This window comes from Hemicordylus capensis, chromosome 1, assembly GCF_027244095.1.
Source record: "Hemicordylus capensis ecotype Gifberg chromosome 1, rHemCap1.1.pri, whole genome shotgun sequence".
NCBI classification, from domain to species: Eukaryota; Metazoa; Chordata; class Lepidosauria; order Squamata; family Cordylidae; genus Hemicordylus; species Hemicordylus capensis.
The window spans coordinates 321,928,727-321,943,916 of record NC_069657.1 but is presented as its reverse complement, the minus strand read 5'-3'; the positions used below and the strand labels follow the sequence as shown (position 1 = coordinate 321,943,916).

Sequence of the window (15,190 nt, the reverse complement as noted above, 5' to 3'; positions counted from 1 at the left end):
AGCACGCCATAGTATTAGAGGAAGGAGCTTAAATGTGCAGAGATGTTTAACTGGAAGATCTGGGTGACAGCAGAAGTTCAAGTACTTTGTCAATTGTTAGGGAATAAGAAAACTGAGGAAAAAATTCTCTTCGTCGAGATCTAGTAACTTAAGATGTCAGCCTGCCTAGAATTTCTCTTTTCAGGTCAAACTGAGTACATCCAACTCTTTTTACCAGAATGCCCATAGGGTTTGGTTTTGTTATTGACTGTGGATATCTAGAGATCAGAAATACCTTGAAGTTTGTGGGTCAGGTTTATCCAAAGGATATTTTTGATGCCTTCCTTAAGAAAGAATTCCAGTGGTGATCCTGGGAGTCTTGTGGTAGTGAGATCTTCTTCTTGCCTGTATAACTGCTTTGTCAAGGCCTTTCCATCCCCGATTCACAGCAGCCAGTTTTTCCTGCTGCTTTTCTGGCCCCACCAGGGAATTGCGCTTGCGGGTGCAAAGGGCAAAGATACCGTTATTGACCCAGCATGGATTTTTCTACATATATGATGTACACAATAGAGAAAAATACTCATTCTCCTCCCCACCCCCGCCTCTATTGCATCCATTTGAGGGAAAATAATATTGGTAGAATGGGTGGAATTGATGCACATTTTGATGGAAACACACATACCTGACTGTAGCTTTTGGTCACACTTTAGCTTTAACTTTTGATGGCCAGTTTGGAGAGGAAGGCTATAACTCGGGGAAGGACACATGCTTTGCATGCAGAAGGTCTCCAGTTCAATTCCTTACATCTCCAGGTAGGGAAGGGAAGACCCTTGTCTGAAACCCCAGAGATGTACTGCCAGTCAGTGTAGATCATACTGAGCTAGATGGACCAAAGAATCTGTACTGTCATTGGGAGGCTCAGCACAGGTTGGGCTCAAGGGTCCCTTTGCTACTTGGCACCGCCCAGCTGAGAGAGGAAAAGGAGAGGCCTGGGACCGTGCACAGCGATAAATATTTTGCAATTGAAAAAGCCCCATTTTGCATTGCAAGAGAACTATCGTATAACCTCTTTTTATTAGGCTTTAAGGACAGTATTGGTTTATATTACAAGCTGCTCACACTGGTACTCTCAACAGTAGAGTGCACTGTACTACAAGAAAAAAAAAAGCCTGAATATATAGATAGATGATAGATAGATAGAAAGAAAACATTTGGGAACTGTTTCCCTTGCAAGAGTGCTGCTACTTAAAGTGGTTATACAGGATGCAAAGGATGTCTCCACTGTGATGCTCCTGCTGTCAGAAAGTGACTTGCATGACTGAACAACCATTATACTTGTCTGACAGATTCCTGACAACGGAACACTGACGGATCTGGCTAGAATGCATGGGAAGCAAGTCACGCCTTTGCTTCTGAATTTCTCACGCTATGCAGCACTGCCACACTTGCAGCAGATGATCTGGTCTTGCTGAGTCAGGAAGCCCTTCCCCACCAGGCAGCTGGAACATTTTGCACACTTAAAGCAGTCACGGTGCCACTGGCGGTCCTCGAATGAGATAAATTTGGCTCCACCCAGAGCTATAAAGACAAAACAAGAGGTTTTGAAACATGGGATGCTGTGGATCTCTTTCAGCAGACCACAAAGGGGGTACTAGAAAGGGATGACCTAGAAAGGGATGTGATCCCTTTTTTACAGTGGCACCGCTGTTTCTGGGTTGTCAGCAACAGCAAGTCTCTCCTGTCCCCCTAGAGCAGGCCTGCACAACGTGGGCCCTCCTGCAGATCTTGGCCTACAACTCCCATCAGCCCTGACTACTGGCCACTATGAGGGGGGATTATGGAAGTTGTAGTCCAGCAAGAGCTGGAGGGCCATAGTTGTGTGGTCCTGACCTAGAGGCTGCGCACCACCATCCCAGTCAGGATTCTGTCATCTGATTGAAAAGCCCTAATGCTGAGCTATGGGTCTAATAGGCATGGATTTTAAAAACACATTTCTGTCGCCAAAGCAGCTTACAATGGAACCATATAAGAACAACAAACAAAGCTATTGAGTAAAAGCCTCTATTGTGATAAGGGTGCTACGAATGCGTCTCCCCTGCTCTCTGGTGCTCCTGCCACTGCCATTAGGGCTGAAGTGTCAGGCACTATTGGGAGAGAGCAAGCAGACAGTGGGCACTCGGAGGGCACCTGCTAGCCCCCCCCCTTCCCCTCATGGTGTACAGTGTTGAGAAACTTAGCTCACTGGTGGATGGTGCTTTTTCTTCAGTGCCACTGCTGAAGGAAACCATCCACCCTGGCTAGCTTTCACAGTGCCAGCGCCATGAGGAAAGCAAGGGACTAGTGGGCATGTTTGACATACTCACCAGTCCCCCTCCAATGGTGCTCCAATTGTTTTCAATTCCAATGGGAATTTAAAACAAGCGGCAGAAGCCTTCCACGTTCTGTGCTACTGCCAGAATGGTGGCACTGAAAGAGAAACATCTGCGGACTGGTTGGATTTTCCATTGCCAGGCACCACACTGGAGCAAATTGCCTGCTGGTCCCCCAATTATGCCTGGCATTGGAGAGGTTTACAGGGCTTTATACAGATTGCTATAGATGTATAGGTGTGTGAATGTGCATGTGCACACACACACACACACACCCTTTCCATTCATTCCCTCATATATAGTATCAAAGTAGCATTGCAGAAGGAGGGAAACATCTGTTGCTGCCCACCACAACATGGTATGCTTCCCCGTTGGGCCCTGACACCTGGAAACTGATGTCCTGGGTGATGGTGAGGGGCAGTAGCAGCAGTGGACATTCTCTTGCTTCAGTGTGTGCAGCACTGTTTTGATTTTTCAGATGCCTCACCGCTATGCTGCATCAGGGGAAGAGTGTCTGGGAAATTGAAATGGTGAAACAGACTGAAGAATCGTAACGTTGCCACCCACCATGGCCTGTTAAACCTGCCAGGAGGCAGGACCCAATGGGGAAGCTTGCTAGGACAGCACAGGATGTCCTCTTGCAGGGACTGGTCAGGTGGGCCCTTAGAAGGGTCTGGGCCCAAAGGTCCATGCCCAACCTGGCCTACCCCTGATTGCTGCTGTTACCCTTACAGGGCCCACAGCAACCATAGGGAAAATATCCCACGCCAGGAAGCAACCATAGGGGAAATATCCCACCCCAGCAATGAATGTTTCACTAGGGCTTAGGCTTCCCATCCAGGCCAGATGGAGCCCAGCTCATCTGTTGCTAGTAGGAAGGCGAAGAGAAATGCTGAGGGTAGAAAGGAGAATGTGATCTCTTAAAGCCTCTCTCTGAGTCTCTGGAGTTCTTCGTTCTGCTGCTGCTGCGGGTTTCACGAGTGAAGAGTTGGCCCAGGCCGCTCAAGGCAATTCCATTATTCTACTCACTATGCTCTTCTCATCCTGCCCATTATATGGAGAATTTAACTATACTTTTAAACTTTTAGACTTTTAAAAATGATATGCTGTCAAAAACTAAATGGTGTTAATGGCTTGAAGAGGTGAATTGCTTTCTGTTATTTCACGCAGGCTGCCATTGGTGATCTTCTGGGTTGAACGGTGGGTTTGGAATGAAATAATAAATATAATATATTAAAGGGAAGATGCAGATAGCCATGAATGTATTGAAGAGGACTATATAGCTAAAACAGTCACCTAAAAACTTATCGTTCAGACCCTGGCCTCTCCAGGTAGGGCTGGGAAGGACTCCTGCCTAAAACCTGGGAGAGCCACTGTCACTCGGTGTACACAATACTGAGCTAGAGGACCAATGGTTTAATTCAGTATAAGGCACCTTCCTATGCTATGGGGTGGTGGAACTGTTGTGCCTGATTGCCTGTCATTAGTTGTGCTTGTAAAATAAATTCCTGTGTGTGTGTGTGTGTGATATCAGCTGATGGAATTTCTCACTCCTTTTCTTTGTTTCCTCCTCTGAATGACAGGATTTGTAATTAATTGGCAATGTTATTCCTCAGAACTGGGACAAGAGGTCATTCAATTTGTTTTTAAGGGATCCAGTTAATGGTCTCAGAGTACGTTTAAATAGCCTCTGAGTATTTGCAAAATGTCTAATTATAAGCCATTTAAACACAAATGATCTATCATAAAGCAGGTTTTCTATTGCTAGCAAGATCTTATTCAACACTGGGAATATTAAGGCTATAGAGTTAGGCTAAATGATTCTAGGTCCCTAGCGTCACACACACACACACAATGCCTTTTACATACATGTTTTTGTTTTACCCCAGATAAGGCATATAGAATCACCCCTCCACCCGCCCCAACAAACAGTAGTGCCTTAGGAGCATCTGCAGTATTACAAAGGGTGGGAGCTGTTCCATGGCTCTCACTTCCACTATACCAGCTGTTGTAAGTGAGTCCCTGTGTGTTCCCCTTGGGGAAACAACTGGCAAAGAGTGGGGCTGATTCATTTGCAGGCTAGTCTTTTTCAGGAAAGTTTTGCAGTTTGCAGGTCATTTTAATATTCAGTGGCCGCTAGGAATGATGGCCTCTGTTTTGTAGTCCTTCTGTTCCCTTTTGGAAGAACATGATAGGGGCATATAAAAATATGCATGGTATGGAAAGGGTGGATAGCAAGACATTCCCCGCCCCTTGCACAACAATAGAACCGGCAGTCATCTCATTAAACTAATTGCCAGTTTAATTAATCATTAAACTAATTTAGGACTGATAAAAGGAAGTTCTTTTTCACACAGCACATAACTGAGCTATGGAATTCTCTGCCACCGGATGTGGTGATGGCCAGCAGTTTGGATGGATTTAAAAGGGGCTTAAGACAAATTATTGGTGGACAGGTCTCTATCAATGCTTACTAGTCTTGATGGCTATAGGCTGCATCTAGGCTCAGGGGAGCAACAGCAGGAGAGAGGACCTGCCTTCATCTTCTGCTTATTAGCTTCCTAGAGACATCTGGTGGGCCACTGTGGGAAAAAGGATGCTGGACTAGATAGCTCTTCTTATGTGCTTAACACTTCTGTAAGCATCAGGAACACCAGCTTTGGGATGCCTTGAAAATTGTAATGTTGACAAGTTGACATTTGCCAGCTGGTTACTTACTATGCTGGGTACATTCTTTTCATGTTTACATTTCTATCCTATTCCTAGCCTTTCTCCAAAGAAGGCAAAATGGGGCTTTCCTCATTTAATTCTCATAGCCCCTCTTTGAGGGTAGGTGAAACTTGGCCCAAGGTCCCTGGCTGAAGGGAAAGCCGATCCCAGGTATGCCCCAGTGCCAGTCTAGCACTGTCCATGACACAGTATTATTCTGTCCAGTGATACAGAGAACGTGACCATTCATCAGCTGCATAAAACAGCAGTATCATCAACATCTGCTCAGTATCTTAATGAGGATAGTTGTGTGGAATGACACGGGCAATACATTCCATCCTTGCTTCCACACTGTGAGTTCCAGAAGCTTTTCTTTCCTAGCTACGTAGCCTTTTGTCCTGATGGTGGATCCAAATCAGGATAACTAGCTCCGTGATAGAAATGGGTGAATCATTTATTATAGGAGTCACAGAGTAAGTTCCTATGCTAAGACTATTTTTATTTTGGTCTTTCTAGTGCCTCCCAGATGAATAAAGCCAAAGGTAAATGATAGCCTTCTGAACAGTTCTTTTAGACTTAAACCATTCTGTGTATCCATTCTAGGTACATCTGGGGGAATATATTCTGCTAAAAATTGTGTAACACTCATTGGTTGGAAGCCTACTAATAGAACTAGCTTGAATATGCATGTGAAATAAGGTGTAGTATTGACATGGCTTTGCTAAGTGATTCTGCTGGGTATGGAGTATGGGAAACTGCCATATACAGAATCAAACCATTGGTCCATCTAGCTCCGTATTGTCTAAATTTACTGATGGTGGCTTTCCAGGTTTTCAGACAGGAGTCTCAGCCAGGCCTGCCAGGAGATGCTAGGAACTGGACTTTTTGTATGCAAAGTATGCCACTGAGCTACAGCCCTTCCCATAGGCCTAATCCATAAGAGCACAAATATAAATCAATCCTTGGAGTGCTCCGTTGAAATGGATTTAATTAAGAAGTCAACAGCATCATGTTCTGTATTAACAGCATTTACTTTGATAGCTGTCATCTTGCAGTTTACTCACTTGCAGAGTCTTCTAAGTCAAGGACCATTGAAATAAATAAATAAATTCAGTTCTTCGGTGTTGATTGCTTTATTGGTCAAACACAGAGTAAGTGCTCCTTACACAAAGTGATAGCTGAGCTTCCAGCTGTCGCAAAAGTGCTGCTGAAGTTACAGGAGTGAAATTAGAGAAAGTCATCAAAGGTGTGTGTGTGTGTGTGTGTGTGGTGGGGGGAGCTATCCAGTGTTTTGTGCTAAGTGCCCCATGCATGGCTATCTGCCAGCTGGGCAGAAGTTTTGGGCGAATGAAACTACATCTAAATGTTATGATAGACACATACTACTGCTGAAAATGAAAAGGTCATTCTCATGACCAGCCATAGGAGCAGGGTAAGAGTGGGAAAACCTGGATAGAGAGCTTTATGTGGAGCCATGGGACCTGCTCCAGAGCAAGGTTACCCTATTTTTAAACCTGGGGTTTTACCAAGGTTAGAATGGAAAAGCTCCATCTTACCTCACAGCCCCGATCATGTGTGTGACTGGGGCTGTTTGCAGCAGCTCCCGGCAGCCCAGCTCCTTTCAACAATAGAGTGCTGCCGATAGAGCAACTAGGAAGCTGGGAGCTGCTGCACTGATGCAAGCAGGCTCTCTGCTGCCTGCACAATGCATTGTGGGATACTGGAGGACTTCCTCCTCCGGTTTCTTGCTACAGAGTTCGCTGTGTCAACCGTGTGGTGCGGTGGGCTGCATAATTCGTAGTTACCTGTAATGGGTTTTGTGCAGGCTGCACACTTCTTTGCATAGTGTCTGCTGAAGCACTCAAGGCAGTAAGGAAGCTCATCTTTGGAAAGAAACCGTTGCCCAGCAAGCTGCTTCTCACATCCAGTACAGAGAAAGCATTCTTTGTGCCATGGCTGGTCATGATAGGTCACACCACCAGTGGTTATCACCTAGAGGGTGAGAAAAGAACTTTAGAAGCAGAGTCTGAACTTGCACGTGGTTGTGGAAGTGCAAAATCAAGATCAGTGATGCCGGGAAACCCTTGTAGTGGATTGGTGCAGTTGGATTCTAAAAAATGGTTTAGCCTAATTGGTGAATTTCTAAGGAGAGTGACGCTGGGTATCAAGTCTGCCTTGGAGTCATATCCTCTAAAAAGAGAGACTTGTCCCTGTCCCAGGTTGGTGGATAACCCTGAAAAATGAAGGCTCTTCTCACTTTCCTACACCCTCAGCTTTCTGGTCAGCTTTGTGGTAAAAGTGGCAGAATGATAGCAGTGTTTGAGTGCCAGCTATGCTAAGTGACTACATTGTGAATGGTCATCATTTGCATTCAGTCAAAAATCAACCACTATTCTGAAATTAGCCCTTTAGATTATTATTATTTATTATTATTACATTTTGTATCCCTCTCTTCCTCTAATGAGCCCAGAAAGGTGTACTACATACTTAAGTTTCTCTCCTCACAATAACCCTGTGAAGTAGGTTAGGCTGAGAGAGAAGTGACTGGCCCAGAGTCACCCAGCAAGTATCATGGCTGAATGAGGATTTGAACCCGGGTCTTCCCGGTCCTAGTCTAGCACTCTAATCACTACACCACGATGGCTCTCCAGATTCACTCTTATAACCTCCTAAGAGGCATTGCCTTCCTTTGTGAATGTGGATGGCCTACACACACACACACACACACACACACACACACACACACACACACACACAGAAGTTCATCCATACAAATGAGCAGGGCTGGCTCTGAAACTCTTCTTACAGTCACAGACAGCCCTGGATAGACAGAAGAGCACATGAGAAGCTGCTCAGCTTTCCCACCGGGAATGCTGCATGTGGTGAGTGCTTTTTGGAATACAAAAATGGTGTGGTGTGAGATTGTATGAAATATTATGAGATTTTATGATATTATGAGATTGTATGAAATATTACCTAGGGAGACCTGGAAGTATTGCCCTTCTGGGTCAAGTCTGTGAGCACAAAGGGGGTTCATGGGGTGAGGTATCCCAGTAATCCAGTACCACAGTTACATACATGATGCTCCTGAAATGTAAAACTATGCTAATGCTGGACTAGGACCGGGGAGACCCGAGTTCAAATCCCCATTCAGCCATGATACTAGCTGGGTGACTCTGGGCCAGTCACTTATCTCTCAGCCTAGCCTACTTCACAGGGTTGTTGTGAAAGAGAAACTCAAGTATGTAGTACATCGCTCCGGGCTCCTTGGAGGAAGAGCGGGATACAAATGTAATAATAATAATAATAATAATAATAATAATAATATCAACCATCTGCTGTACATGGACGATCTGAAGTTGTATGGAAAGTCCCAGTCAGAAATTGAATCACTGCTAAACACTGTCCGTATAGTCAGTAGTGATATAGCAATGGAGTTTGGACTAGACAAGTGTGCTGCATTAATAATGAAAAGAGGAAAAATAACAAAAACAGAAGGAATAGAACTACCCAATGGAAGCAACATCAAGAACCTGGAAGAGAAAGAATATTACAAATACTTGGGCATTCTCCAGGCTGATAACATTGCACACACTGAGGTTAAAAGAAAAATTGGAAGTGAATACATCAGGAGAGTTAGAAAAATCCTCAAGTCCAAACTCAATGGCGGGAACACCATACAAGCCATAAACACCTGGGCTATAACTGTTATCAGATACACTGCAGGAATAATAGACTGGACCCAGGCAGAGCTAGAGACGCTAGATTGTAAGACCAGGAAAATCATGACCATCAATCATGTTCTGCACCCCCGTAGTGATGTCGATAGGCTATACCTCCCTCGCAACTCAGGTGGAAGAGGAATGCTGCAAGTCCATCAAACAGTAGAGGAGGAGAAAAGAGGCCTTGAAGAATATATAAGGGACAGTGAAGAAGATGCACTTCAAATGGTCAAGAATGAGAAACTATTCAACACCAATGAAACAAAGCAGGCCTACAAGAAAGAACAAGTCAAGAACCGAGCAGAAAAATGGAGAAATAAGCCACTGCATGGTCAATATTTGCACAATATAAGTGGAAAATCAGACATCACCAAGACCTGGCAATGGCTTAAGAATGGCAACTTGAAGAAAGAAACAGAGGGTTTAATACTGGCACTAAGAACAAATGCAATAAGAGCAAAAGTCGAAAAATCCACAACAAACAGCAAGTGCCGCCTTTGTAAAGAAGCAGATGAAACCGTGGACCACCTAATCAGCTGTTGTAAAAAGATTGCATAGACTGACTACAAACAAAGGCATGACAAGGTAGCAGAGATGATACACTGGAACATCTGCAAAAAATACAAGCTACCTGTAGCCAAGAATTGGTGGGACCATAAAATTGAAAAAGTTGAAGAAAATGAAGATGTAAAAATATTATGGGACATTCGACTACAAACAGACAAACATCTGCCAAACAATACACCAGATATAACTGTAGTCGAGAAGAAAGAAAAACAAGTTAAAATAATCGACATAGCAATACCAGGAGATAGCAGAATACAAGAAAAAGAAATAGAAAAAATCACCAAATACAAAGATCTACAAATTGAAATTGAAAGGCTGTGGCAGAAAAAGACCAAAATAATCCCAGTGGTCATTGGCGCCCTGGGTGCAGTTCCAAAAGACCTTGAAGAGCACCTCAACACCATAGGGGCCACAGAAATAACCATCAGCCAATTACAAAAAGCAGCTTTACTGGGAACAGCCTATATTCTGCGACGATATCTATAACAGCAACAACATTGACAATAAAATTCAGCCATCCCAGGTCCTTGGGAAGGACTCGATGTTTGGATAAAACAAACCAGTCAATAACACCTGTTTGACTGTGTAAATAAATAGATAAATAAATAAATAATAATAATGCATAGTTGGTGGTGCTGTTGACTACTGATCACTTGTTTGTGGAGTGTGTTTAAGTATCCCCTTTCTCCCCTCTCCATTGGTGATGAATGTTATCAATGCTGTGAATCTTTGGATCAAGTCGCTTTACTTTCCAGATTCCAAGTATAATAAACGTGTAGTGTCCCACTGTCTCTTTCTTCCCTCCCCCACCCCCCACCCCCATTTCCCCTCTTACCTTCTTGCAGGAGTAACAAGACTGAGCAAACAGCTGCTCAAAACAAGGCACACAATAATTGTCATCGTCTTTTGTAATCAAAGGCTTGGTTCCTAAAGGTTGTCGGCAGTGTTGGCAAACAAAGCAAGCTTCATGCCAACAACTGCCTTTGAACTCCATTTTACGAGAACCTGCAGAACCAAACACAAAATCACGCATTTTCAGATTACTGGCCAATTGTACATGCTTTACATTACAATGATGTACTGAGTGCATCATTGCACTCAGGAGGCTGTTACTTCATCATTCATTATTAAATATAATACATCAGTCCTTGTTCAGAAAAGCACTTGGTAAATTTTTCATTCAAGTGTTATTGCTAAACCAAAAAGGTCATCACAAAACTCATTAAAGTATAGAAAAATGTGATACAGAAGACAACGTCATTTTCAAATATGAAGCAAAATATTAATATATGTGGATGTCTCAATGTTTACTGTATTTGCTTCAACGAATTCCCTTCTAAGTTTCCATGTGGCTACCACACATCTTGCAGCTCAATACATTACATAATTAAGCTTTTCATGATCTTAGATATATCTTCAGATTTTTGCAGCCAGATTTTATCTGTTTTTCAATAAAACTTTTTTTCTAAAAGCAGCATCACTAGAGAAATATCATGTTATGGAGAGAGGATTGCTGGTCTTGTCCCCTTAGCTAAGTTGGGTCTGCCCTGGTTGCATATGAATGGGAGACTTGATGTGTGAGCACTGTAAGATATTCCCCTTAGGGGATGGAGCTGCTCTGGGAAGAGCAGAAGGTTCCAAGTTCCCTCCCTGCCAGCATCTCCAAGATAGGGCTGAGAGAGATTCCTGCCTGCAACCTTGGAGAAGCTGCTGCTGGTCTGTGAAGACAATACTGAGCCAGATGGACCTATGGTCTGACTCAGTATATAGCAGCTTCCTATGTCCTATTTACATTTCAATTCAATTCACTAAGGTCCACAAATGCAACAATTATTATTATCTTAAAATGTTCTATCCTGCCTTAAAATTCTAGTTAATGGGAAGTTTATGATACTGCCCTTCAAGGAACTGAGAAGGCATTGTTTGCAGGAAAGGCCTTACACAGAGAAAAGGAAGGCAAATTCTCTGGCACATGCAATAATTTAGTCTAGGGAATGGATGATGCAAACAATGAGGTCCTAAGCAGCTGCAAATAATTAAAGGCATTAAGCTAACTAGCTGTAATTCAGACTTTTCTTGAGCTTAATCTTGGAAAACTAATGCTACATGATTGCATTTTAGCTTCATACTGGAGCCCACTATTATTGTTGTTACTGTTTGTTATCTACTCCAGTAAACATTTTTAGGGAACCTGTTATCCTCCATTAGGGATGTGCACGGAACCGCAGAGCTGCGGTCCAGCACTGGGGTGGGGGTTCCTTTAAGGGTGGGGGGAGGGTGTACTTATCCCTCCCGCCACTCCCCCCCCGCCAGCGTGCGTATTTTAGAAAGCATTTGGGGTGGCAGGGTACCTCCCTGCCGCCCCTTCCCCCTCTCGGCAGCAAAAGGCTTCAGAAAGCCTTTTGTGCATGCACGTGCCATCCCCTTGCTTCTTGGTTGGTTTAATAACATTAACATTAAGTGTGGTTTCTCTGTTTCCATTTCTTTGGGTTTTTGTTTCGTTTTGATAGTTTGGGTGGGTGCCTGACTGGTGCCCGCTGCCCTCCCCTCAGCTGTTGAGTTCTGGTGTCTGCTCAGCCCAAGAGTGCCTCTGAGAGCAATACCTGGAAGACTCCAGCTAAAGATGCTGGAAGTTTCTACCAAAAGATGCCCGAAGGAGAGACCTCCCCCCGCCTGCCATCTTTGTCAGGTTATAGAGCCTGAGTTCTTTATATAGGGCCTAGTTTGGGAAAAGGAGGGATTAGGTACTAGTAGGACTGAAGGGCAGGAGGAGTGGGTTTGGGTTGGAAAGGCCACAGTAATCCCCTACCCTTTGCTTTCCTTTCCCTTTGTGTTGTTTGGTCCCCTTAAAAAAAAGAAGAAGAAGCCCTATCCCCCGAAGAAAGCCTGCTTCTTTATTTGGGGGGATTTAATTTTTCTAGCTTCTGTGTGTGTACCACAGTGCTATCGATAGTGTTGTGTGTGGCGCACAGAGCATAAATAGACCACCCACGGGCTCACACCCCCTAAAGTCACTTCTTATATCCCCCCACATCAGAGGTAGGGCTTAATTTTTTTTAAACCCCAAGATGTCCAGGAGGGTGTGAAGCAGAATGTCAGGCAGAGGGAGGGGTGATGCTGCTGGTCGTGGTGGTCAATGGTGAGTCAATCCACTGATATTGTGTGAAGGGTCTCCTTTCCAGAGGAGTCTGATCCTGCAGTGCAGCTGCCTGTGGCTGTTGAGGTCGAACTGGGGTGGCGGTGGGGTGGTTCCTCCCCTGTCAGGGAAGAAGCTCTTCCTGGGGCAGCAGAGGAGGAGGTGTCCTTGGCTGCTAGCCCAGACAGATTACTCTCTCCATCCTCCCCAATCCCCGTTGGCAGTGCAACCTCCCTGCCACCCTGGCTGAGAGTGAGGAGGAGCAGGAACTACTTCAGTGTCCTGGAAATTCTCAGATCTGGATGGATGGTGGTGGCGATGGCAGCCCCCAGAATGAACCAGCAACCCCAGTACCACCACCACAAAAAAGGTCCTGGGTCAATAGCAGCCTGGTATGGGAACACTTTGAGCTCCATCATGGTGACTTATACCATGCTGCCTGCATCCACTATGGGACACGGGTCAGCAGGGTTAAGGCCTTACAATGTCAGGGATGCTGCAGCACCTGTGATCTCATGCTCCGGGGGTTCATGCTCTTGCTGGCAGCAATAGGTCTGGTATGTCCTGGAGTAGCGGCAAGGCACCTGCTCCTGCTCCCAAGCAGGGGAAGTTGCCTGTACAGTGGGAGCAGAGGCACCAACAGCTCGAGTGGTCAGCACCTCCACATGTAGAACAGCCCACCTGTGCTTTGCTGCATGGGAAGGGCTGGCCACAGCATTTGTTTGCCCATTTATTTTGTGGGTTGAGTGGTAGGTAGCACCCATCACACCGTGCCACCTAACCAACTTTGGTGTCTCTAGGAACTACCCATGGGGAACTATGGGGTGATTTGATTTCCCCATTGTTACCTATGGCTGAATCACTCAAATCGATTTGAGTGGATTAAATCAAAACAGCTGGACGTGGCCACTGTTTTGACAAATCAATCTGAGTATTTTCCAACTCAATTTGATCTCAAATCAAATTGCAAAATACGATCTGTGCACATTTCTAGTAGGGATGTGTCCAAATCATTTCAGCGCCTCTTTGAGGAGGCACTGAAATGATTTGGCTCTCTGTATCCGAAACATTTCAGCATGGGGCTAGGAGTTCCCTTAAGAGGAGGCAGGCAGGTCCTACCTACCCCTCCTGGAAGCCTCTGCCACCCTACACCGCCCCATCGTGGCGCCGTTCTCCAAAAAGCTTTTCCGTGACAGGGGCAACCCATTCCACTGTCTCCTCTAAACTGCCCCGCTGTGGTGATGGGATGGTTCCCCTGCCCACCTCCTCTTAAGAGAACCTTTCGCCGCCCTTGGGATGGTGCCAAAGTAATTCGGTGCACATCCCTAATCTCTAGTGCCAAGGAAATTAAATTCACACCTTTTCTTCCTTCTTGCAAAATATACTGGTGTTTGCAAAATGCTTTTTGTTTTTAAATGTAAAAGGTCACATTAGTAGTCTCTGTAAGAATAATGTTCATTAAAAATCCTTTCAAATAAGGAATTCAAAATTGTGTGGGCCTTTGAGATGGAGAGCACATCACTGATTGTTGACTGATGATTGGTGACATTGCAGGCGCTAACCAGTAGCTCACCATGGCAATCACTCAGCCCCATTCCAGATGGCACATGTAAGAACAAAACTAAGGTGTGTGTGTGATGGCAAAAAATGTCACATTCCCCACAACTGTGTAAGCAGTGTACTTATACCTGTGCAACAGAAGCATTCATTTAAAAAGGCCCTCTAAGAGGATTTTGGGAATACCTTGCTTAAAGCCGAGAAATCATACTCTGCCTTTTCAGACTGATGATTCAATTCAGCTCAGATTTAATTAACAATGCCATGCAACCCTTTTATTTAGCTAGCAAAAACTCCTTGTTATCTTACCAGGCATAATGGTCCTCTTGCAGTGGAAGCACTTTGATGAATACTCATTAGAATAGCACTCTGTACACAGCAGGAGCTCATCTTTGGCAGCAAAAGGCTTTTCTACCAGGGAGTGATGGCACTTGGCACACGTGAAGCATGCTTCATGCCAGTGGCAGCCTTTGTAGGCAAGATCCTTGGAGACAGTAAATATGGGGGTGGGGGGGAGAGTGGGTTTCATTTATTGCTTGTGGTTTTCAGAACAAGTTTCAAAAAATATTTGTTTGCTTCAGAAGATCCAGTTGGATAAAATCAATTTGGAAGGCCCTGTGAGCTTCTCACTTCAGAGTGGCTGCTGTCGAAAATGACCTCGAGGATGAAATAATATTCTGGAGTTTGGCCCTGTTAAGACAACAGCTTCAGTGCAAGCTGTTTCCCGATTTATTCCTACTATGTTGTACCAGAGAAGGATGCATATTCACGGGGACACACAAAGAGACCAATGCTTTGTACTCTTTAGTTAATTTGAATATAAATATTAAATCACCACCCCCAACACAGTTTAGATAAAAACAACAGTTCAGAGAATTTGAGAATTTGTGGTGGAAGGAGTCCATTTATGCAGGCAAAGTTGGTAAAAACGACAACCACCACCAAATATATTTTTGTTGACACACTTTAAGGTCATTCAAGCAACCTGTGAGAGGGGCAGGGAGGAGGGCAGGATCGCACCTACCTTCCCCCCAGATCACTGTTCCCGCTAACAGGGATTCCCAGATGTTGTTCATCATAAGTTCCAGCATCTCTAGCTGCAATGTCCTTTGGCTGGGGATTATGGGAGTTGTAGTCAACAACATCTGGGA

At 44.6% G+C, this 15,190-nt stretch overlaps 1 protein-coding gene across 1 annotated transcript in view; it reads right to left on the bottom strand.

Moving 5' to 3' along the window:
• Positions 1–1,034: 1,034 nt before the first annotated feature.
• Positions 1,035–15,190, bottom strand: part of FHL5 (four and a half LIM domains 5) — a 37,145-nt gene continuing 22,989 nt past the window's right edge. Inside the window, exons 3-6 of the mRNA XM_053283218.1 lie at positions 14,349–14,523; positions 10,182–10,351; positions 6,863–7,049; positions 1,035–1,557 (exon numbers count right to left, since the gene is read on the bottom strand). Coding sequence (XP_053139193.1) covers positions 1,406–1,557; positions 6,863–7,049; positions 10,182–10,351; positions 14,349–14,523 — 684 coding nt within the window. The 3' untranslated portion in view covers positions 1,035–1,405. The remainder of the gene's footprint in view (positions 1,558–6,862; positions 7,050–10,181; positions 10,352–14,348; positions 14,524–15,190) is intronic.